The sequence below is a fragment of the Dendrobates tinctorius genome, unplaced genomic scaffold (genome assembly GCF_039654945.1).
Source record: "Dendrobates tinctorius isolate UK_male_01 unplaced genomic scaffold, ASM3965494v1 ptg000016l, whole genome shotgun sequence".
In the NCBI taxonomy this organism is placed as follows: Eukaryota; Metazoa; Chordata; class Amphibia; order Anura; family Dendrobatidae; genus Dendrobates; species Dendrobates tinctorius.
Genome location: NW_027361684.1, coordinates 80,717,971 through 80,743,299, shown reverse-complemented (window position 1 = coordinate 80,743,299; position 25,329 = coordinate 80,717,971). Strand labels below are relative to the sequence as shown.

General features: G+C 41.7%; 1 protein-coding gene across 4 annotated transcripts in view; it reads right to left on the bottom strand.

Annotated features, from left to right (window-relative positions):
* WWC3 (WWC family member 3) overlaps positions 1-25,329 on the bottom strand; it is a 272,451-nt gene that overhangs the window by 145,022 nt on the left and 102,100 nt on the right. For 3 of the 4 annotated variants that reach the window (XM_073565989.1, XM_073565991.1, XM_073565992.1), the window contains exon 2: positions 353-462. In XM_073565989.1, the coding sequence (XP_073422090.1) occupies positions 353-462 (110 nt within the window). Of the gene's footprint in view, positions 1-352; positions 463-4,734; positions 4,901-25,329 lie in introns of those variants that run through there. The other variant, XM_073565990.1, reaches the window with a different exon arrangement.

The window sequence follows — 25,329 nt, the reverse complement described above, 5'->3', positions numbered from 1 at the left end:
TGTAGAATCATACTGGCAGGTCAGATTTAGCATCTAGTGAACCTAACAAAAAAAGCCAAGCAAAAAACAAGTGTGGGATTGCACTTTTTTTGCAATTTCACCGCACTTGGAATTTTTTTCCCGTTTTCGAGTACAGGATATGGTAAAACCAATGATGTCATTTAAAAGTACAACTCGTCCCGCAAAAAATAAGCCCTCACATGGCCATATAAACGGAAAAATAAAAAAGTTATGGCTCTGGAAAGAAGGGGAGGGAAAAATGAAAATGTAAAACCAAAAATACCCCTGGTCGTTAAGGGGTTAAGGCGAAAGTGAAGAGAGGTAAGCCAGTTTATTAGGACAAAAAACTTACGGTTTATATGGTCCATATAATAAACACCAATTTGCTGATCGTAAACCAATTCCCATCCTAAAGGCAGTTCATTCCCGACACAGTCTGCAAATGTTAAAGGCTTTGTTATCCTGAAAAGAACAAGAAAAGAGATTTGTTGGACCCATTCACATTAGGTTACAAATTCTGCCTAGCAATGTAAATTGAATTAAATAAATCGGAGCGCTCAATACGAACAGGTTTAAATGCTCAGTAAGAAGACCGCGAAGCAGCTTTAAGCATTGGCTGCAGAACTGACAGTGATGTTAGTGTGTGGGACTTATGCCTTTGATATTCATATAGCCTAATAGGATATTTGGGCAGAGGATGTTCCTTCCGACATCCCCCCTTTAAAAACCTATAATATACAGATCATTTTAGAGACTAAAGTAATAAAATTAACAGCCTTCACATACAGACAACTCTCGTAAGACAATGTTACAAAAAATGTGATAGTTCTGAAATTTCACTTTTAAACAGGTCGAAAGTTTAATGCCACATTCACAAGTTCAGTATTCGGTCAGTATTTCACATCAGTACTTGGAAGCCAAAGCCAGGAGTGGGTGCAAAATACAGAAATAGGCACGTGTTTCTATTATACTTTTCCTCTGATTTCTATTTTACGGATGTAAAATACTGACCAAATACTGAAAGTGTGAATGTGGTCTTTGACATAAAAGCTTTTTTCATCATGCTTTAAAAAAAAAAAAAATGACAATGATATGTATGATCACCCCCTCTTAATTGGCAAAAAGTGTTTAGTTGTACTTTTTTTTTAATTTTATTTATTTATTTATTTTTTTTACATTCCCCACAACTGCATGGTCCAAATATTTGTCAAGAGCCTTCTCAAAACAGTTTAGTTCTATATTTTTAAACATAAAATAATAAAAAAGTGAGAACCGTAAAAGGACGATGACATCACACATAGAAACATGGCTAGTATAATATATAGTAGATAGTAAAATACAGAACCCAAGTTCTAAAAATAAAAGTTCTGCTCTGCAGAATGCGACATTCCACTGACTGTTTATGTTTAGAATCCAACTTCTTGTAACGCGCTCGGCGGCCACATGCCACTTCCTCGGATGATTGCTATTTTTACATCTTCAGTTTTATTATGAGATTAAAGAGCACGATTTATTGTGCAGACGTAACCACATAAATAGACCTGGCGTAAAATGCTTCGCTTCGTTAGCTATTTCTAGGATGTGATTTGGGAGTTTGGCAAAACAAACTAATTAACAGCTGTTCGTAAAATTAGATAAACTGGCTTTTCGTATTCCAAGCTAGGCTTCAGTTTTGTCACTCAGAGCTACGTCGGAGCTCACATGTATATTCCCAGGCTCTTAAAAACACAACAAGTAGAGAACTGACCCCTGCCCTAAACATCTGACGGAGCTGAGAATTCTCGCAGCAACAGAAGCAAAGTCAATTCCGCAATGATACACAGCAATATTGTGAAATTGTGCTCGTGTTGCAGCTGTTCTTTTTCACACTTTGCAAAATTAAAATACTGTATATACTTGTGTATAAGCCTAGCTTTTCAGCACATTTTTAGTGCTGAAAACGGCCCCCTCGGCTCATACATGAGTCAGTTGTCACAGAGGGCCCGCGGGGGAGGGGTAGCAGCGGGTCACAGAGGCAGGAGCCGGCGTGTGTGGCTAAAGCCTGTGAAACTGCTAAAGAGAAATAAATATTCTTTTCTCTTATAGCGTGCACAGTGACAGCTGCAGCCGCCGGCTTCCAGAAGACATCATACTCATGCTCCAGTGTGCTCTGCATCTTGTTGGTCCTGGCGCCCTCGCATCTCGCTGGTGCCGGCTTCCGGCAGCATTTCCTGTGCTGAGCGATCACGTGGCCCCGCTCAATAAGGTAATGAATATGCACGCGTCTACACTCCCATAGCCATGGAGGGAATATTCATTACCTTAATGAGCGGTGCCAAGTGATCGCACAGCACAGGAAGAGCTGCTGGAAGCCGGAACGAGGTGCTGAGAGGGTACGCTGGAGGGCGAGTAGGATGTTTCTTTTTTTTATAGGAAGCATGTATACAAGGATGGGAGGGGGGAAGCCACGCATACCAGAACAACTACGGGGGAGCCACGCATACCAGGACAGGACGGGGGGAGCCATGCATAGCAGGACAGGGATGAAGGGACAATGTATACCCGGCTTTTACTCGAATCAATAAGCTTAACCAGTTTTCCATGGCAAAATTAGGTGCCTCGGCTTATACTCGGGTCGGCTTATACTCGAGTATATACGGTAATAAGGCAATATGAAAGCAATACATATAAAGCAATATAAAAAATACACCCCTTAACATTGAATTTGCAACATCGAGAAGGATAAGTTATGGAGTTATGGAAATAACAGGATCAATAGATATGTTATTGATATCCAAATAATGAAAAAAATGGAAAAGAAAAATTCAAAACATTTCAATTTATTCAGTATCGAGTATGAGTACCACCTTGGCTCCTATCAATGAGATTATTATTGGTTGTCTGAGGAATGATATGCCATGCCGAAGTCACTTGGGCATGCAAATCATCAAGCTTCGAAGCTGGAAGGTCTCTTTGCAATTGCTGACCAATGATGTCCCAGATGTGGTTGATGGGAGACAAGTCCACAGATGCTGCAGGTCACGTTGGCATGTTTAGGATCTGCAGGTTGCTCACTGTATTATTATTATTAATTTATTTATATAGCGCCATTAATTCCATGGTGCTGTACATGAGAAGGGGTTACATACAAAGTAATAGATATCATTTACAGAAAACAAACTTACAATGACAGACTGGTACAGAGGGGAAAGGACCCTGTCCTTGCGAACTTACATTCTACGGGATAATGGGGGAGAGACAGAAGGTCGGGGGTGCGGCACCTCGGGCGGTGGTGAGGCAGCAGCTCGGGCGGTGGTGAGCACAGGCAACATACGTCTGAGCATTGAAATGCTAAAAAATGGCTTCTGTGTCACTTTTGACAAATGGTCGTATCACTGGTTCTACAGCTGATTCATTGGATGTCACATATCAAGTCTAAGGCATCAACCATTGGCCTACGAGTCAGATGCCCAACTACAGGTGTTCCATTGACCTCACACCACTCCTCTCAATGTCTATCATAGTAGATAGCAAGACGTCAATGAAGGCTAACATGAAGGTGTATCATGTTGAGCAATTATGACTGCTTTTCCCTTGGAAGCAATGATAGCCAGAGGACTGTCATGGAGACTATATTGGCAACGACATTAAGAGATCTTCAGAAGGCAAAATTATACTGGTCTCATTCCCAGGTGTATGATGTGGGGTGACATACTGTACTGTATCTAGGCCTCTATAGTCATCATACACCGTTACATTGATTTGATCATGGAACCAGTGGTACGACCATTTCTCCAAAATGTCCAATGAGCATATTTTCAACAAGATTATGCCAGGTCATTTGTTGCTAGTGTTAAAGTGAGCAACCTGTTTGGCCTAAACTATGGCTTTCAGCATATTTAGACATGTCTCGCTGTTGTGAATTCGCTTTCTGGCTTACCTCGGGTTACTAGAGAAGGTAGTGGAGTTGGTTATATTGACAGATTGGTCGCGAGTTCCCTTTCCGGGCTCCCTCTGGTGGTTACTAGAGGTAATGGAGCTGATCTAATTAACCAGAGGCCTGCCACCTGATAATGAGGCGGATGACTGGAGATCTGGAGTTTCTGACTGGATTTAAGACATCCGACTCCCTCTATCCCCGCTAGTGATTTTTCCTGCCTCCTGAGGTCTTAGTTTCCAGCTCAGTCCCTGCATGCTCAGCTAAGTGTTCTTTTGCTATTGTTCACATTTGATCTGGTTTTGTCTATTTCAGTTTTGTGTGTTCAGCCAGCTCCGGCTGTGGCTGTGCTGAATTTCCATCCTTATGTTACTGCTTGTGCCAGTTTGTTTTTGTCCCTTATTAGATTGGCCTCTTTTTGCTCTGCTTTCAGAATGTACCAGAGTGCTGATATAGTGGGCGAAGTCTAGTGAGCAGTATTTTTCTATCAGACGTGTTGGGCATTTTTGCAGGGTTTTTGCGTGATTGCAGACAGAGTCTTTCCTTTCCTGTCTAGTTAGTGTGGGCCCCATCGTTTGCTCAGTCTATTTTCCTACCTGCGTTTGTGTTTTTATCTTGTCTCACCGACAATATATGTTTGGGGGCTATCTATCCCTTTGGGGTCTGCTCTGGGGCAGTTTAGATTTCCCCTTTCTTGCGTTAGGCTTATTTAGTTCTCCGGCTGTGTCGAGGTGTCTAGGATAATTGTAGGTACGCTCCACGGCTACTGCTAGTTGTGTGGATAGGATCAGGGGTCTGCAATCAGCTTAGTTACCAACCTCTCTGGTTTTCTGTGGCTTGGCTTGGTCTTGCTTTCCTCCTCGGTGATCCAATCATAACATCTCGCCTCAAGCACAACTTTGACTTCAATCGGTTGGCAATTGCAAAGGGACCTGCTAGCAGCAGATCTTGATGATATAGAATTCAAGTGCATTCCTTGGCAGAACACTCCTAAGATATTCATTAATAACATCATTAAAAGCATTCCAAGATGTGCAAGTGCAGGGATTTATGCGCATGGTGCTCATACTCAATACATATTATCAACATCTTGTGATTTCCATCATTCCAAGACATTCCCTTCTTGGTGTTGAAAATTCAATATTGACGAGTGTAATAAACATTTAACCCCTTAGTGACAGAGCCAGTTTGCAGCTTAATGACCAGGCCAATTTTTACAATTCTGACCACTGTCACTTTATGAGGTTATAACTCTCGAACGCTTTAACAGATCCTGATGATTCTGAGATTATTTTTTTTACGACATATTCATGTTAGTGGTAAAATTTGTTCTATATGTCTTGCTTATTTATGAAAAAAATGGAAATATGGCAAAAATTTTGAAAATTTTGCAATTTTAAAACTTTACATTTTTATGCCCTTATATCAGAGAGATGTATCACAAAATGTCTTAATAAATAACATTTCCCACATGTCTACTTTACATCAGCACAATTTTGGAAACAAATTTTTTTTGTTAGGAGGTTATAAGGGTTAAAAGTTGACTAGTGATTTCTCATTTTCACAACAAAATTTACAAAACCATTTTTTTTTTAGGGACCACATCATATTTAAAGTCATTTTGAGGGGTGTACATGACAGAAAATACCCAAAAGTGACACCATTCTAAAAACTAGACCCCTCAAGGTGCTCAAAACCACATTCAAGAAGTTTATTAACCCTTTACGTGCTTCACAGGAACTAAAGCAATGTGGAAGGAAAAAATTAACATTTAACTTTCTTTTGCAAAAAATTTACTTCAGAATCATTTTTTTTTATTTTCACAAGTGTTAAAAGAGAAAATGAACCACAAACTTTGTTGTGCAATTTCTCCTGAATACGGTGATACCCAAAATGTGGGGGGTAAACCACTTTTTCAGCGCACGGCAGAGCTCGCAAGGAAGGGAGCGCTGTTTGACTTATTCAACGCAGAATTGGCTGGAATTGAGATCGGATGCCATATTGCGTTCGGAGAGCCCCTGATGTTCCTAAACAGTGGAAACCCCCAACAAGTGACCCCATTTTGGAAACTAGACCCATTAAGGAACTTTTCTAGATGTGTGGTGAGCACTTTGCACCTTCAAGTGGTTCACAGAAGTTTATAACGTAGAGCCGTGAAAATAAAAAATCATTTTTTTCCACAAAAATGATCTTTTCGCCCCAAAATTTTTATTTTTACAAGGGTAACAGGGAAAATCATACCCCCACAGTTGTTGTACGATTTGTCCTGAGTATGCTGATACCCCATATGTGGGGGTAAACCACTGTTTGGGTGCATAAACAGTGAAAAAACCCCACAAGTGACACTATTTTGGAAACTAGACCCTTTAAGGAACTTATCTAGATGTGTGGTGAGCACTTTGAACCCCCAAGTGCTTCACAGAAGTTTATAATGCAGAGCAGTGAAAATAAAATCACTTTTTTTTACTCAAAAATGATAATTTAGCCCGCTGTTTTATTTTCGCAAAGGTAACAGGAGAAATTGGACCACAAAAGTTGTTGTTTAAGTTGTTCTGAGTACGATGATACCCCATAAGTGGGGGGGAACCACTGTTTGTGCGCATCGGAGAGCTCGGAAGGGAAGGAGCGCCATTTTGGAATGCAGACTTTGATGGCATGGTCTGCGGGCGTCATGTTGCGTTTGCAGAGCCACTGATGTGCCTAAACAGTATAAACCCCCCCACAAGTGACCCCATTTTGGAAACTAGACCCCCCAAGGAGCTTATCTAGATGTGTGGTGAGCATTTTGAACCCCCAAGTGCATCACAGAAGTTTATAACACAGAGCCGTGAAAATAAAAAAGTCTTTTTGTTTTCCACAAAAGTGATTTTTTTTTAGCCCCCAATTTCTTTATTTTCCCAAGGGTAACAGGAGAAATTAGACCCCCAAAGTTGGTAAATAGTGGAAACCCCTCAATTCTTGCTCCAACCCTAATCCCAACACACCCCTAACCCTAATCCCAACCCTAATCCCTAATCCTAATTCTAACCCTAATTCGCCCTAACCCTAATTCTAACCCTAACCCAAGCCCTAACCCTAACCCTAATTCCAACCCTAACTCTAATTCCAACCCTAACCCTAATTCCAACCCTAACCCTAGCCCTAACCCTAATGGAAAAATGAAAAAAAATATATTTTATTTATTTCATTATGTTTGCCTAACTAAGGGGGTGATAAACGGGGGGTTATTTACTATTTTTTTTATTTTGATCACTATGATAGTTTATCATAGTGATCAAAATGAATGAATGGAATCTGCCAGCCGGTAGATTTGCGGCGGGCGCACTGCGCATTCGCCCGCAATTTTCCTCCGGATCCAAGATGGCGGCGCCCACCGGAGGATGCCGGAGGGACAGAGGACCACCGGGAGGAAATCCAGAACCACCGGGAGGTACAAGGGGGGGGGGATCGGGGACCCTATTTCTCTCTCTTCTGATGTGTAATCACATCAGAGGAAAGAGAAATGAAATGCAAAATCGCGGCTTTTATTTGCGATCGCCGTTATAGGGTTAATAACGGTGATCGCAAAAGTGGGGGCAGTAAAAACCGACCCGATTCATGTTCTCTGGTGTCTCGGCTACCCCCGGCAGCCGAGACCCCGGAAAAAATCCGACACTGGGAGGCGCTATTTACTTACTCCACAGCGCCGTGAATTAACGGCGCAGTGGTTTAAGTACCCTTAATTACCGCCATTAAAAGGCGTATCGGCAGTCGTTAAGGGGTTAATCTTCTAAAATGGAAATTGAGTTGAAATATTGCAATATGTGACAATACTACGTTCTCAAGAACAGAAGGATGTTTATTTTGTACTGCAGTGGACTATTTTCTATGTAAAAAGCGCAGTGCTAGTAAGCTCTAGCGCTTGTAAGTATACTTCTGAAGCTACAACCCCTCAGATCTCCAATGCTGCAGAAGCAAAGCTGTCTCTGATTGCAGCAATGCAAAGTGCAGATCTTGGACCAGCAGATAAACAATGTCGCTGGTTCAAATTGTCAATCATTCAAAATCGCGATGCCCTCCCTCAAGCCAGGAGGCAGGAGTGCTTGCGCCACGGAAAACCAATCATAAGAAAACCAACCAAAGATCCTTTTGGAATTGTTCAAAGATATTTGTTACTTGACATGTGACAACATTCTAATTAAATTACTACTGAGCTAAATAGCAATGTACTTACAATGCTGGGTCACTGGGAGAGAATCGTGCGCTACACAAACAGATCTACATAAGAGCATACAAATGAACCAGTGACAACAACGGTATCGAGAGATACCTCAAGAAATGGAAAGTGTGGAACGACCAATTCCGGACCGGCTGATGCTCCTCTACGAATAGACGATAAGCGGACTGGTTCTTTTGATGCGATTTGTTTTTCTCCAGGATATAATTTGACATCACGAGTATCATTTCTGTCGATCATATAATAACTTGGACTAACTGTTATTTTTACCAAATAGGTCTATTTGAAATTGTTATCTTGGTTTTCTAGTTTTTATCCCCCTCTTTTTCCCTTTCTTCCCCCGTCTCCTCCTTCCCTTTCCCTCAACCTTTCCAACTAATATAATGAAAAATACAATAAAAACTATTTAAAAACACAAATGAACAAGTGGCTACTACAGGCATAGAGCACACTATGCAACAGACAAAACATAAAGCCATTTCTTCAAGGGGTGTTCCCATCTCATACATTTGTAACAAATTTGCTGGATATGCCATAAATATATAGTAGATGCAGGTCCAATCAATCAATGGGATACATCTATCTTGAAGGGGTTTTCTTATCTTATCACACCAGCCTCCTGCTTCCCGGGGACAGAGCTCTTCTGATTAACAGACAATTTGGATCCGCGTTATAATCTGATGCTTCTGGAAAAGGAAATTGTCCCTCTGTAACATTGGAAGAACGTACTGAGGCTGGCTCGATACAGTGATCCGGCTAGCTTTAGACCGGCACTTACAAAGTCTATGGCAAAGAGCTTGTAAGCACTGCAATCCTTGAGAAAGGGACAGAAAGCCCAGGCAGAGGGCAGTAAATGATAGAATTACATATCTCTGGATTCTCAAAAAAGGACAGGATTTTTAACAACCCTGTAAATTGGAAAATTGCTTGTATTTACACATACTTTGCAATTTTAGCCACTCTTGATGATTATGCTGATTTTCTAAGAATGGGAGCAGAACCCTTATGCACAGCGCTGTCAGTGGAAAGGTGGTTGAAATCTGTTGGATGACAATTCTGACCCTCTCTCCAGTGAAACGAGGTCATGTAGACAGAAATATCCCTTTAACGTGCACTTACAGTTATGCTTATTTATTTTAAGAAATCCGTAGTATAATGAAATATGTGTTTATAATGTAGCCCTTAGGGGAAAGAGGCCTCTTTTTCACAGGCTAGTAGTATTTTACTCTCTCTTTTTCAATTTGAAAGTTCTCTGTACACAGAATTTTAAAGAGATGCTAAAATGTCCCACTTGATGGTGGCAATTTATTGTTCCCTATATGGCAGATTTCTGAGATAAAGAGATTGCTAATTTCTGCTCAAACATTCTGTGATACATGTATAGCCCAAATATGTGCCAAATTTAACACATTTTTCCCATCTTGGACATCTGTGGCTTAGCCACATGATAGCTGTAGGACCGATCACATCGTTAAAATCTGCATCTATTGTGTGAACGGATGCGCAGCCAGGACTGGCGAGGTAGCTATCACATCCAAGCTTTTTCTATTCACTTCTATTGGCGTTCTATAAATTGGCCTTCATTTTTTTTTTTTTTTTTTAACTGTGTACTAATGTATTGCGGGATCTATGCACCTTTCCATTACTGGTTACATACAACCAGGTCACATTCTCGAGACAGATGCATGAAGAGGACATTTACTCGGTTTCCTGTGGATATGCCATAAATGTTCCAGATGGGACAACTTTCAGGAAAAACATGTAAATTATAAATATACATCAAAACAGTATTGTGTACACAGCAATTATGTAGAGTTATTAAGCAACAATGCCAAGAATGTGCATGAATATTTCATTAAGTATAATAAGGCTGTTACTCATGAACAGGTAAAACTAGACTTTCTCCTTTCCCTTGAATATACTATGAATTATTTACGAAGGTATGTGGTTATGTCAGTAATGTCCTTTCATGAAACCAAAAGGTAACATTCCCCGGCCTGTCATTCCATAAACACTTCACCACATAACTATCGTGGATTCTTTTGCTCCAATGAACTTTTTCAAATTTCCCCTCTATTCCTAAAGGCAAAATGACACAAGGTCAAACAAGGTCAGTAATGGCATAACGATGCATATAATTACGTTAAAGCCTAACATAGTTTTGGGTGAAAAGTTAAGGAATGTGCACATTGCTTCAGTAAATTATTTGCAGACATCGTTCTTGCAGATATGAACAATCCTCAAAGAAAGAAAGAAAATCTCTTATAGCAAGAAACACGATATGCAGAAATGTAACTAGGCAAAGTCCAAGATCTACAAAGTAATGGAAGTGCTTCATCTGGTTGTCCCCTCAGAAGAAACCTTTCCTATGTGCTCTTTTAGGACAAATGGGCATCATAATGCGTGGTCATTGCTTTATTAATGACTTGATACCTGATGAGTTGACTTAGCTGGTGAATGCCGGAAATGATACGACAGAACTTACTGTATTTTACTGACTATAAGAAGCACATTTTTCCCCAAAAATTTTTAGGAAAAATGGGGGTGCGTCTTATAGTTGGAATACGCTTATAACTAGTGTGGCGGCAGCAGGAGTGGGATGATTCTGCGGCGGTCTGACACTGCAAGGTGATTATCACACTCCCTTCCAGGCTGGTGAGGCAGGTTCGGCGGTGCTTTGTGGTACGGGGGCTGCGCTAGCATTTCGTGAAAGCTCGGAGACCCCGCTCATCCACTGCTGCGATGCGGTAGCCTCCGGGAAAATGGCCACCACATGATCAAATTGAGATCTCGGCAACGAGATCTTGTCCTGAAATCTCGTCTCCAGAGATTTCGAGATGAGATCTCAATCTGAGCATGCGCCGTCCACAGTGGCCATTTTCCTGGAGGCCACCGCATCGCAGCAATGTATGTGCAGGGCCTCCGGGCTTTCACAAGATGCCGACGCAGCCCCTGCTCCACAGAGCACCACTGCACCAGCCTGGGAAGGGAGTCATATTGCTGGACTACTGAACACCCCCTGTGACCACGCTCCACCAAAGCTGTTGATCCCTCTGGTAAACTGAATTCGGACTGAGATGGACCCCCATTTGACACATTAATTATTTTTCCCTATTTTCCTTCTTAAAATTTGTGGTGCGTCTTATAGTCCGAAAAATACAGTAGTCCATAGTCCACTGTAACTAAATGGAGGCATTTTCTACCCACCTTTATTGAAGGTTGGGCAAAGAATTACCCAATTTAAGAAGCAATTGACCTAAGCAATGTGTGGGACGGGTCAACAGGCTAAATTCTTTTTTTGGAATCCTCTTAAATGGTTGCCAATACTCTAAGACCACAGATGCAGGAGTTCAAATTTGATGGCCATATTTGCATACTATACACATTTTTGGTGGTTTCACCATAACTCCAAGAATATACCAAAAAATACAATTTAGATGGAAGGGATTTTCAGGAATCCTTCATTGAAATTATTTATATCAGAGAACAAGAAGAAACTTTTGACAGTATTTCCTGTGACTCAGAGACGTGTAAGCACCAGTGATTATGTAATAAATAATATCAAACAGTCAGAGTGTAACGGCCCAGTTATATAATGTAGACACTTATGTGACGCTCTGTACTAGAAGCTGTACAGTCACAAATTAATTAAACCAGTATAATTAGTTACACAATGGAAAGATTTCCTCCCGACTGTACATCCTGTTCCTGCCATACAGACATATGACCACTGCATCCAATCACTGGTCACAGTGGTGACACAACATCACCATTGAGACTAGTAATCGGCTGGAGTGGTCACACGAACCTCAATGATGACCGGAGGGGGACCCTGGATGTGTTAGAGGAAGAATGTAAGGGATTAGTTAGGTATGTATGCTTTGTTTTAGATTTTTAGAGAATCTTGCATGGTTTAAGAAAAAATCTGGGATGGGAAAGCCCCTTTAACAATGACCTTTTCTACTGCAGACCTCTCATCGAGTCAATCAGCCCTTTGAAACCAGGCTTAGGCTGCGTTCTCACGTTGCGTTTTTTTCCCGGCGTTTTTTAACTCGCGTTTTTGACGCGAAAACGCAAATAAACAGCATCCCATGCAATCCTGTGGGATTCCGCAATGCTGTGCTAATGCTGCGGATTTTTACGCGGCGGAATCGCATCGCGGAAAAAAAGGCAGCATGCTCATTAATTTTGAGGAATCGCGGCGATTCCGCCCACATAGGATTGCATTGTTCTGCTTACTTTCCGCATGTGACTGTGCCCACCATGCGAAAAGTAAGCAGAACATTTGTGGATGGTACCTAGGGGGTGGAGGAGAGGAGACTGTCCTCCGGGCTGTGGATACCATATCCCCGTAAAAAATAGAATAAAAAATAAAAAAATTGGGTTATATTCACCTTCCGGTGTCCCGCGCAGCCTTACCGATGCTGCCGCCAACTCCCATTCCCAGTAATGCCTTGCGGCAAGGACCTGTGATGACGTAGCAGTCTCGCGAGACCGCTACGTCATTAAAGGTCTCGCAAGGCATTACTAGGAACGGGAGCATCGCGATGATCGGGAACGCTGTGCGGGACGTCGGAAGGTGAGAAAAACACGATTTTTTATTTTTTTAATTATTTTTAACATTAGATCTTTTTACTACTGATGCTGCATAGGCGGCCTCAATAGTAAAAAGTTGGTCACACTCGTCAAACACAATGTTTGACGAATGTGACCAACCTGTCAATCAGTTCTCCAAGCGATGCTACAGATCGCTTGGAAAATGCTAGCATTCTGCAAGCTAATTACGCTTGCAAATCGCTAGTTTTTCCGCGGGAAAATCACGGGAATTTAAAATGCGGTTTTCCTGCGGATTGGAATTCCGGAATTCCCGCGGTAACTTTCGTGGGAATTCCATAACGTGTGCACATAGCCTTAAAGTGCAAGTTCTGCTTAATCAAGTAATTCTGAGTCTAACACGCCAGACTAAAAGGAATTCTGCTTGGACCAGGTTTTACATTTCTGCAGTTCCACAGGACAAAGAATGAAACATTGAGACGATTATAACATCCACTGAACCCTGTATATACAGTACACACTGGGCCAAGTGACAGGCAATCCCAACCATTTATACGCTGGAGTTCACATGAGGCCACCCATTGAACCCGGACAGGATCCCACACCTTAGTAAATCAGCTTATGGAAGGAAAACCAACTCAGGGTTGTCACCTTGCACATTTTATTCCGGTCTGAAGATATAAAATCAATGTCGATATTTATGAGGTGTAACAGCTGCTGCTTTTACTGTATTTACCATTGGGCAAATAAAGTCTAGACATGAGTTCCTGGATTCCATTGCGTACATTTTTATATTATTTTTTCAAGAGAACATTAAAAAAAAAATGTTTCTTAAACATATTTTCGTTTTCTACGTCATTAGTTGAAACCATATGTTTTGCATTTGTCTTGTCTTTGTCTCTATTTAAAACAACTTGGATATTTTAAAGACTTATTAAAATAAAGTTATCCTCCAATCCATAGGATAAAAAAATCCCTATAGTGCCACCATAGAGGAAACTGAGTATTACACGGTTTCTATTGACCTTGATGGGCTGCCTATGTAATGTATGGTTATGGCACATCCTCCAAAAATAGACATTTTTATAGCTGCTATCAGTTTTGCCTAACTGAATCAGGAGACCCTAGTTCTTCTATAAAGGGAATCTGTCACCAGGTTTTTGCTAGTCATCTGAGAGCAGCTTAACATAGGAAGAGCGACTCTGATTCCAGCAATGGGTGCAGTAGTTGTGACACAATCAGAGTTCCTACATGTGGCTGGTAGCAGAGCTCAGAAGGCTAGCCCCATCCACACCCCTGATTAGCAGCTTTCTGTGTACATTGTCTATAGACAGTGAGCTGCTTATTGGAGAAGGGGGTGTGGTTAGACCACTTGGCATGAGGAAGCCAATCAGGTCAATGATATTCTCCTGCTGCTAAAACACTCATTGTAGTGAAACAACAGCACACACCCTAATAAGTGATACATCTCTTAAATCTGTATCTCAGCCCCTACTTCATGCTGTCCTCCGATTACACTGCAAAAACCTGCTGGCAGATTCCCTTTAGAATTAACTTTTTCTAATAGGTTTTTGAAAATTAATTTTGTAGAAAAGGGGCCAATCTGTTTAAAGAGGCTATCTCATTATCTCATTTAGATCAGCCTTATCCATATGCACTAGGGTGACCGGATCTCATATGGGGGGGGGGAAAAATGTCAGAATCTTGTTCGTCTGGACCCCACAAAACGATTCCCCTTTCCAGATATTGAGAGAGCCAAAATTTGAGCTCGATCAAACGACGTTAACCCGTGCCACTCGTCGCTCAAAGTTTGAAAAAATCCAAATTGAGGTATTTTAAGATTTAGGTATTTTGCATAGTCTGTTAGACTATAAAGAATGTGACAACAACATTGCAGAAATAGCCCTGACCAAATTTTCGAACCATTTGTGGTATTTGAATGCAGAGTTGGTGGGATTATCGTGTTTTGATCCCACCATTACAGACAATGAAAAGTTGTTAATGGCTAATAAATTGCTCAGTAGCACAGATGAACCATCAGAGCACGCTAACCTACATGAGTTGATAATTTTACATAGTTATCTAATCTATTCTAGAGCTTTTGTTAAAATAGTTTTTGAAACGTCAGAATATAATGCTCGGCATTTGCTTACAACTTGCAGGACATATTGCTTTTGTTCTTCATCTTTTGTCAGAAGGTCGTTAAAGTCGGTTACTTCCTACCTCTTTTAATTTTTCTTTCCTAACTTTTGGATTTACAACCCTAGCATGCTCTGATGGTTCATCTGTGCTACTGAGCAATTTATTAGCCATTAACAACTTTTCATTGTCTGTAATGGTGGGATCAAAAAACGATAATCCCACCAACTCTGCATTCAAATACCACAAATGGTTCGAAAATTTGGTCAGGGCTATTTCTGCAATGTTGTTGTCACATTCTTTATAGTCTAATAGACTATGCAAAATACTTAAATCTTAAAATACCTCAATTTGGATTTTTTCAAACTTTGAGCGACGAGCGGCACGAGTTAACGTCGTTTGATCGAGCTCAAATTTTGGCTATCTCAATATCTGGAAAGGGGAATCGTTTTGTGGGGTCCAGACGGACAAAATTCCGACATCGATTTTTTGCGGTCACCCTAATATGCACAATAATGTGATATTAGGGAATATGGACGTCATAGATGGCGGGACTTCATAATGTAACAGTGTAGCGGGACTTCGTTTACCCCTGCCAAAATTAGATGTTGCTTGGGTTTTAGAAGGGAGAACTATATCACCATCAGTGGTACAGTTATATTAGTCAATCTGGTTACTAAAACTCAGATTCTATATGTATGGATTATTCTCTGTACATTAGCAAAACTCGCAAATCTAACCCTTTAAATATAAAACTACAGAGAGAAAAAAAATGTGATTTTGATTATTCATGCATGTTTCCTGAGATTTAGCATTTGTGAAATGTACAGCATCAGCACATAGCAATGTGACAGAGCAAAAGCAGTAAGCGTGGTAAAGTTAAACCGTTACTCTGTGGCTCTAAAAATTAACTCAGCCTCATGAAGACAAACCAAATCTTTTTTCCTCCATTGTTAATACCACGGTTATCATAGGATTCTTATCGCAAGTGGTCAATTGAGAGAACTTTACCCGTTATTAGTTATTGCATAGCAAGAAGAATATCAGCAGATGCGGTGACCGTGCAGACAGCAGATCCCAATGATAAACTACTACCTGAAAACAATAAATGATACGCAGTGTTGAACTGGGGCGCCAAGGGCCCACCAGTAACCAACTCCAGGGCCCCACTTTTTAGCTACATGCAAATGTGACATTATCCTCAATCACAAATTTATATAACAATGAACTGGGTAGATTGTTAAATGAATAAGATGCTGCCGTTGTTTGTACAATGTAGCATGTATAGTGTTATAGCATGCAAACATGAAATAGATGAAATTTGAATTGCATTACAGCTCTAATAAATTAAAAAAATTGGCCAATTCATGAGTACCGGGAAGCCACAATAAGGTGATTCTCATTGCTGGGAACCTGTTTGTGTGAATCCTCTCTTGGGCAACAGCCTACATTTAGAAGCTGAATGCGAAACGCGCATCGGGGTGAGGAGAGACGTCTGGCTGTCTGTGTTACTGCTACCTTCACCGTTGCTCTGCTTTCCCTGGTAATATACAGTGCTATTTTTCAATACAATCTTGTCTTGATGGGATATAGTGGTTCATCATGAAGCTCTAAACGATTGATTACTTGATATATTTATTATTGGTGTATGTGTTGATGGATATTTAGGACACACTTTACGTCTCTCCTAGTTTTGGGCGCCTTGATTATTTGTTTTTCATATGAGATTTTATTGTGATTAATTTTTAATAGTATTAATGAAATATTGCAATTTTTAAAATGATTATTTCTGGATATTTTCTTTCGGCAATGATTATATGCAAGTCCGAATTTTTGTGGGAATTTATAAGGGATGTAGAAGCCTGCTGTAATTAAAAACGCCTGAGGCTAAGGGGTGGCATGCTCAGTCAGAGAGACCATGTACACAAATATCAAAAGACTGACCGGCACATCCAAACAGAAAATCAACTCTCCTGAGTAGTGAATGGGCGAACCCGTGGATGGTTCTGGCAGGTTTGGCAAAACATTTTAAAAAAGTTTGGTTCGGGTATCAGAACAGTACCCGAACTCAAACCCAAACCGGGCCCGAATATTCATAGATTGCCACGCTAATGTATTACAGCATGGGAATCGCAGCTCTCTGTCTGGCGGTAACGATCTTTCCACCAGTCAGAGAGCTGCGATTCCAACGTTGTCATACAAATGAAAGTGATTACTGCCAGTCACAGTCATCGGCTGATGAGAGAATACTATTCTTATCAGCATATGCCTGCTGTCGCTAATAACCCACAAGGGTTGCCGTGACGTGGCGGGATGGCTTGTACATTATTTTGATCAAAATTATGTTTACTAAATACCCTTATTATTATTACCTTTATGCATTATTTGCAGTATACATTTTTTACTTTTTAGTTCAGGATATTTGTGTTTTTTGCTTTTTGTTTTCTCTAATAACAGAGAGAGTAGGCGAGGCTGATGAGAATATTAATCAGCCAGCGCCTGTGCTATAAATGAATGTAAAAAATGTAAAAAAAAAAAAAATAACGTAGGGGCCTCTTCTATTTTTGATAATCAGCGCAGGCAAAACTGACAGCTGCGGGCAACAACCCTCAGGTTTCTCATGGCTGGTTATCAGGAATAGTGGGTCCCATGCCGTTTTTTTTTTTTTTTTAATTATTTAAATAAATAATTTATAAAAAACGTAGTGAGGTCACCCCCATTTTCGACAATCAGCCAAGCTAAAGCAGACAACTCGGACTGGAATTCTCAGACTGGTGAAGGGCCATGGATATTGGCATCACCAGCCTAAAAATAGCAGCCCATAGCTGCCCCAGAAAAGGCACATCTACTAGATGCGCCAATTCTGGCACTTTGCTCAGCTCTTCCCACATGCCTTGTTGTGGTGGCAAGTGAGGTAATATTTGTGGGGTTGATGTCGGCTTCTTTATGGCCGCTGACATCAAGACGAGTCTTTTTTATTTATTTATTTATTTATTTAAAGCATAGGCGCCGACTGATGAATACTACCATCAGCGGTGCCTGCTCTTGCTGTTGAGAGTAGTACTCTCTCATCAGCTGACGCCTGTGACCGGCAGTAAACCTTTTACCACCGGTCACAGCTGCTGGCTCATACTGTCATCTGACAGCGTGGAAACCGCAGCTCTCTGACCAGCAGTAACTAACTTGGAACCAATCAGAGCTGCCGTTGTTTCTCGCACTGTCACACAGATGAAAGAATGGGAAACAGCTGATGTTCAGGGTGCCGAATCCAAACAGTAACACAGACTTCCTGGAGAAGTCCGCGTTCAGAATCCGTGCACGGACACAGAACAATAGAACTGAATTTTGTCTCATAAATATGTTAGCAGCACAGCTCTGCTGTATTACAACAATACTGTAACCATGTCTGCCTGTGATATGGAAGCTGAAGCTGAGAGGAACCTGCAGATGTGTCAGTTATAACCACATACAGCTCGGCAGTGAGATCAGGAGAGCGGCCATCACATATCACACTACACTGGGTACAGAATTATTAGGCAAATGAGTATTTTGATCACATCATCCTTTTTATACATGTTGTCCTACTCCAAGCTGTATAGGCTTGAAAGCCAACTGCCAATTATGTAAATCAGGTGATTTGCATCCCTGTAATGAGGAGGGGTGTGGTCTAATGACATCAACACCCTATATAAGGTGTGCTTAATTATTAGGCAACTTCCTTTCCTTTGGCAAAATGGGTCCAAAGAAAGATTTGACGGACTCTGAAAAGTCAAAAATTGTGAGCTGTCTTGCAGAGGGATGCAGCAGTCTTGAAATTGCCAAACTTTTGAAGCGTGATCACCGAGCAATCAAGCGTTTCATGGCAAATATCCAACAGGGTCGTAAGAAGCGTGTTGATAAAAAAGGCGCAAAGTAACTGCCCATGAATTAAGGAAAATCAAGCCTGAAGCTGCCAAGATGCCATTTGCCACCAGTTTTGTCATATTTCAGAGCTGCAACGTTACTGGAGTATCAAAAAGCTCAAGGTGTGCCATACTCAGGGACATGGCCAAGCTAAGGAAGGCTGAAAAATGACCACCTTTCAACAAGAAACCTAAGATAAAATGTCAAGACTGGGCCAAGAAATATCTTAAGACTGATTTTTCTAAGGTTTTATGGACTTATGAAATGAGAGCGACTCTTGATTGGCCTGATGGATGGGCCCGAGGCTGGATCAGTAAAGGGCAGAGAGCTCCACTCCAACTCAGACGCCAGCAAGGTGGAGGTGGGGTACTCGTATGGGCTGGTATCATCAAAGATGAACTTGTGGGATCTTTTCGGGTTGAGGATGGAGTGAAGCTCAACTCCCAGACCTACTACCAGTTTCTGGAAGACATCTTCTTCAAGCAGTGGTACAGGAAGAAGTTGGTATCGTTCAAGAAAAACATGATTTTCATGCAGGACAATGATCCATCATATGCATCCAAATACTCCACAGCGTGGCTGGCCAGTAAAGGTCTAAAAGAAGAAAAAATAATGACATGGGCCCTTGTTCACCTGATCTGAACCCCATAGAGAACCTGTGGTCCCTCATAAAATGTGAGATCTACAGGGAGTGAAAACATTACACCTCTCCGAACAGTGTCTGGGAAGCTGTGGTGGCTGCTGCATGCAATGTTAATCGTAAACAGATCAAGCAACTGACAGATTCTATGGATGGAAGGCTTTTGAGTGCCATCATAAAGAAAGGTGGCTATATCGGTCACTGATTTTTTTTCTTTTGTTTTTGAATGTCAGAAATGTTTATTTCTAAATTTTGTGTTGCTCTATTGGTTTGTTTACCTGGTGAAAATAAAAGAGTGAGATGGGTATATACAGTGGGGAAAAAAAGTATTTAGTCAGTCAGCAATAGTGCAAGTTCCACCACTTAAAAAGATGAGAGGCGTCTGTAATTTACATCATAGGTAGACCTCAACTATGGGAGACAAACTGAGAACAAAAAATCCAGAAAATCACATTGTCTGTTTTTTTTTCATTTTATTTGCATATTATGGTGAAAAATAAGTATTTGGTCAGAAACAAGCAATCAAGATTTCTGGCTCTCACAGACCTGTAACTTCTTCTTTAAGAGTCTCCTCTTTCCTCCACTCATTACCTGTAGTAATGGCACCTGTTTAAACTTGTTATCAGTATAAAAAGACACCTGTGCACACCCTCAAACAGTCTGACTCCAAACTCCACTATGGTGAAGACCAAAGAGCTGTCAAAGGACACCAGAAACAAAATTGTAGCCCTGCACCAGGCTGGGAAGACTGAATCTGCAATAGCCAACCAGCTTGGAGTGAAGAAATCAACTGTGGGACCAATAATTAGAAAATGGAAGACATACAAGACCACTGATAATCTCCCTCGATCTGGTGCTCCACGCAAAATCCCACCCCGTGGGGTCAGAATGATCACAAGAACGGTGAGCAAAAATCCCAGAACCACGCGGGGGGACCTAGTGAATGAACTGCAGAGAGCTGGGACCAATGTAACAAGGCCTACCATAAGTAACACACTACGCCACCATGGACTCAGATCCTGCAGTGCCAGACGTGTCCCACTGCTTAAGCCTGTACATGTCCGGGCCCGTCTGAAGTTTGCTAGAGAGCATTTGGATGATCCAGAGGAGTTTGGGGAGAATGTCCTATGGTCTGATGAAACCAAACTGGAACTGTTTGGTAGAAACACAACTTGTCGTGTTTTGAGGAAAAAGAATACTGAGTTGCATCCATCAAACACCATACCTACTGTAAGGCATGGTGGTGGAAACATCATGCTTTGGGGCTGTTTCTCTGCAAAGGGGCCAGGACGACTGATCCGGGTACATGAAAGAATGAATGGGGTCATGTATTGTGAGATTTTGAGTGCAAACCTCCTTCCATCAGCAAGGGCATTGAAGATGAAACGTGGCTGGGTCTTTCAACATGACAATGATCCAAAGCACACCGCCAGGGCAACGAAGGAGTGGCTTCGTAAGAAGCATTTCAAGGTCCTGGAGTGGCCTAGCCAGTCTCCAGATCTCAACCCTATAGAAAACCTTTGGAGGGAGTTGAAAGTCCGTGTTGCCAAGCGAAAAGCCAAAAACATCACTGCTCTAGAGGAGATCTGCATGGAGGAATGGGCCAACATACCAACAACAGTGTGTGGCAACCTTGTGAAGACTTACAGAAAACGTTTGACCTCAGTCATTGCCAACAAAGGATATATCACAAAGTATTGAGATGAAATTTTGTTTCTGACCAAATACTTATTTTCCACCATAATATGCAAATAAAATGAAAAAAAAACAGACAATGTGATTTTCTGGATTTTTTTTTCTCAGTTTGTCTCCCATAGTTGAGGTCTACCTATGATGTAAATTACAGACGCCTCTCATCTTTTTAAGTGGTGGAACTTGCACTATTGCTGACTGACTAAATACTTTTTTTCCCCACTGTATTTGGTTTTTATTAAGTCGCCTAATAATTCTGCACTGTAATAGTTACCTGCACAAACAGATATCCTCCTAAGATAGCCAAATCTAAAAAAAAACCCGCTCCAACTTCCAAAAATATTAAGCTTTGATAACTATGAGTCTTTTGGGTTGATTGAGAACATGTTGTTATTCAATAATAAAAAAGAATCCTCTCAAATACAACTTGCCTAATAATTCTGCACACGGTGTAGTAACACCACCTTCACGTAAAATAATTTCTGGATGCAGATTCTCATGCTGATCATTGTCTGGCCCATAGTTCCAACTAGTTTATTTACATATAAGAAAAACATTGATTTCTTTGGAATAAGAAAATGGATCGCAGATATCTGGATGTCATTGTATTAAGCTTCCTGTGACCTACAATACATGCCCAGATAGACAGCTTAGGAATGTTGATCCTACTGACAGAATCCCTGTAACAGGTTACCCATCATTTTAAATTGCTGCATTTAGTGACTATCTTCAATTCGTGCATCTTGCAGATCTACTATGATGGTAGCTTCTGCATCATACTGCATTGCTTCCTTGTTTTTATAATGTAACGGCCCTTCGTAATCAGATACAGAGATCATTTCAATGTGTAATTTAAACAATGTTGAGAAGCAGCATTTCCAAAATGTTACATATAAAATGTGTTAGAGAGTATGTATGCTCTCCATGTAATAAAAACAAGACAATGTCTGTAGTGATTAAATCATGAAGCTAAGGCTATTATGGCATGATCAAGGCCTTCACGTGTTTCCATAGCCTCACACTACACAGCATGATCATACCTCTTTCAATTCTTGGGATAGTGTGGAATGCGTGGGGCATATATTTCCCAGAAGTAAATTAGAAAGAATTAAACTTTGCATTTCCTCCAATGTAAAACATTTGTAGATATCTCTTCTAACATAAAATCACAATAAAACCTGTTACTCTTGGGGATGGTTCTTAGGCAGCTGTTGATATCTCTGTGTACATTCCCCGAGCACTTGTGAGCAATGACTACACTATATTGTACTTATAGGTGTACGTCTATATGCAAAAGGGCTGCAAAAGTAGCAATGGCACCCCTAATCTGCAAAGGCCATTGAGGGGAAAGAATGGCTCCTCTGTCGCACATTCCACTATTAATGGCAAATGGTAGATGGACAGTAGGTAAATCTATCACCAGATTGTTTTTCTACCCCATCCGAGTAGCAAGATGCCAGGGCTGCTTGCTTTTCATTTTGATAAAATCACTGTTTTATCTTCTGCAGTTCTCTGTTGAGCTTGGTATAACCCCGCCCACACCATCAATTATTAGCTTTCTGAGTTTTCTGTGTACACTGTGCATAGGCAGTAACCTGCCAATAAGTGGTGAAGATGGGGTTTTTGTCATGGCACGGTTCTGGGATTTGATCCGTCGAACTCTGTCTCCATGGTCGGTTCTCCTGTCTGCTGAGATATTGCCCTTTTCTTCCCTGTCCTTATGCTGATGGTTCCTATTGCCTTTATATTTCCTTTCTGAGTTTTCTCCTCTTCAGGTGTTTCTCACTGTCCCAATTTGATTGCCCTATCACATTCTGGGTTGGGCTATATATATATTTTCCCTTCACTACACTTCCTTGCTGGCTATACTTCTAAGTGGATTAGTGGTAAGGACTTCCAGCTCTTCAGCAAAGGGATTTTTCTTGCTAGGCAAACACTGTTTATATTTCTGTGTTTTAGGGAGCCAGGTCAGAGGTGGTGTTTTTAGTTGTGTGGCTAGAGATAGTCTGGTCTCTGCATTATGTTGCTCTCAGATTAGGATGCAAAAAACTGGTGATAAGTTCCCTTTTCAAGGGGCTGTCCCATTAAATACAGTTTTGTTATCTCAGCTTTTCTCATTATCATTTTGTGTCCAAAATTACACAAAGTATACAAAATTCTAGGGTTAAACAAAAACTATAAAGTGCAACATGATTGCCAACTGCAACATATTCTTTTTTGAATGCTAGATTTCATAAATATCCATTGTAAAACATACCAGGCCAGTTGACCCTAAAATGTCATGTATAGCCACACAGGTGTAGTCAGGACTTCTCAGACATGCTCTGTTACAAGCAGAGCTACTGTAGCCATGCTCGCGTACATGACAACCACAATGACCACAGGTACATTGGGTGCGGCTGGAAATAAGGGAAAATAATGTGCTGAATGTACGGCACGTGACCACAAAAACCAATACTGCAGAAGCTAATTCCACAGAATAGGTCACATGTGTCTGATAGATACAATTCTCATATTTTAGAACTGCACTTATGTGGGGATTGGGTGCCCCATGACCTGCCTGGTGGGACTGTTGCGTTCACATGTAGGATGATTAGGTGACGATGGCACATTTGTACAGATTCCTATATTCACGTTCTATATAATTGATACCTTGGTGGGATAAAACAGTGATGACGATGTAGACATCTCAATTGCAGCTGTGATGCACTGTGCACTGTGTCGAAAACACATCAGCGCTAGGAATTTATCGTCTGTTTTGATGTCTCAATAAGAAGAAGCATGTTCACACCTGAGCACCACATACTGCTTTTTCTCATTGGATGTATTCAATCCAAGGGGCGGACAATGACAGCTTGGGGCCCCTGTGCAAGAAATGTGTCAGAGGGGATTATGTATTAAAAGAGGGAACTGTGAATAACAAAAATAACAAGAATACACTATGTAAGAGACAGCACTGTACATAACAGCAGAGGAAGCTATATAATAAGGGATGGCAACATAAAAAGTGACTACACTATAAACTGAGGGATGGCGCCATACATAATAAGCGAGTACACTATATAGTAAGGGACTGTGCTATACACAATAAGTGAGTACACTATATACTAAGGGGCTGTACTATGTATAGTAAGTGAGTACACTATATACTAAGGGACTGTGTTAGACATAATAAGCGATAATAAAGTCTTCCTCCACCTCCCCCTTTTCCTAAATCATTATAAATCCCCCTTCCTCCCATACTAATCCCCTACACCCCTCATTGTCTTCCTCCCCCTGCATCCCATAATTGTCCTCTCTCCCTGCCCGCCACACAAGAGGGCAATCTGGCCAGGGCCCCCCCAGAGCCTCGGGGCCGGATAAACAGGCCAGATTGTCCTCATTATTAGCTGTCCTGCAGGGGCCCCCCTCCACCTCCAGGCCCCGATGCTGCCGCACCGGCTGCACATGCGGTATGTCTGCCCTTGAATCAATCACTGGCTGAAGCATCACACCAACGCTTTAAGAAGGCATGGAATAGCGCGGAGCTGGTAAAAACGTTTTTCCTCAAGGTTTTAACTTGAATTTAAAGAAGATCCATGGCAGCAGGGGTGGATTAAGGGTAGCCAGGGCCCGGGGCAGTTCAGACTCTGTGGGCCCCCCTCATCACGTGACGGGGGTCACGAATCGTAGAGCCACACTCTACATAGAGAATAATGGGGCCTCCAGCACCGACCTCCACCCGCAGAGCCACACTCCACATAGAGAATAATGGGGCCTCCAGCACCGACCTCCACCCGCAGAGCCACACTCCACATAGAGAATAATGGGGCCTCCAGCACCGACCTCCACCCGCAGAGCCACACTCCACATAGAGAATAATGGAGCCTCCAGCACCGACCTCCACCCGCAGAGCCGCACTCCACATAGAGAATAATGGGGCCTCCAGCACCGACCTCCACCCGCAGAGCCGCACTTCACATAGAGAATAATGGAGCCTCCAGCACCGACCTCCACCCGCAGAGCCACACTCCACATAGAGAATAATGGAGCCTCCAGCACCGACCTCCACCCGCAGAGCCGCACTCCACATAGAGAATAATGGGGCCTCCAGCATCGACCTCCACCCGCAGAGCCACACTCTACATAGAGAATAATGGAGCCTCCAGCACCGACCTCCACCCGCAGAGCCGCACTCCACATAGAGAATAATGGAGCCTCCGGCACCGACCTCCACCCACAGAGCCGCACTCCACATAGAGAATAATGGGGCCTCCGGCACCGACCTCC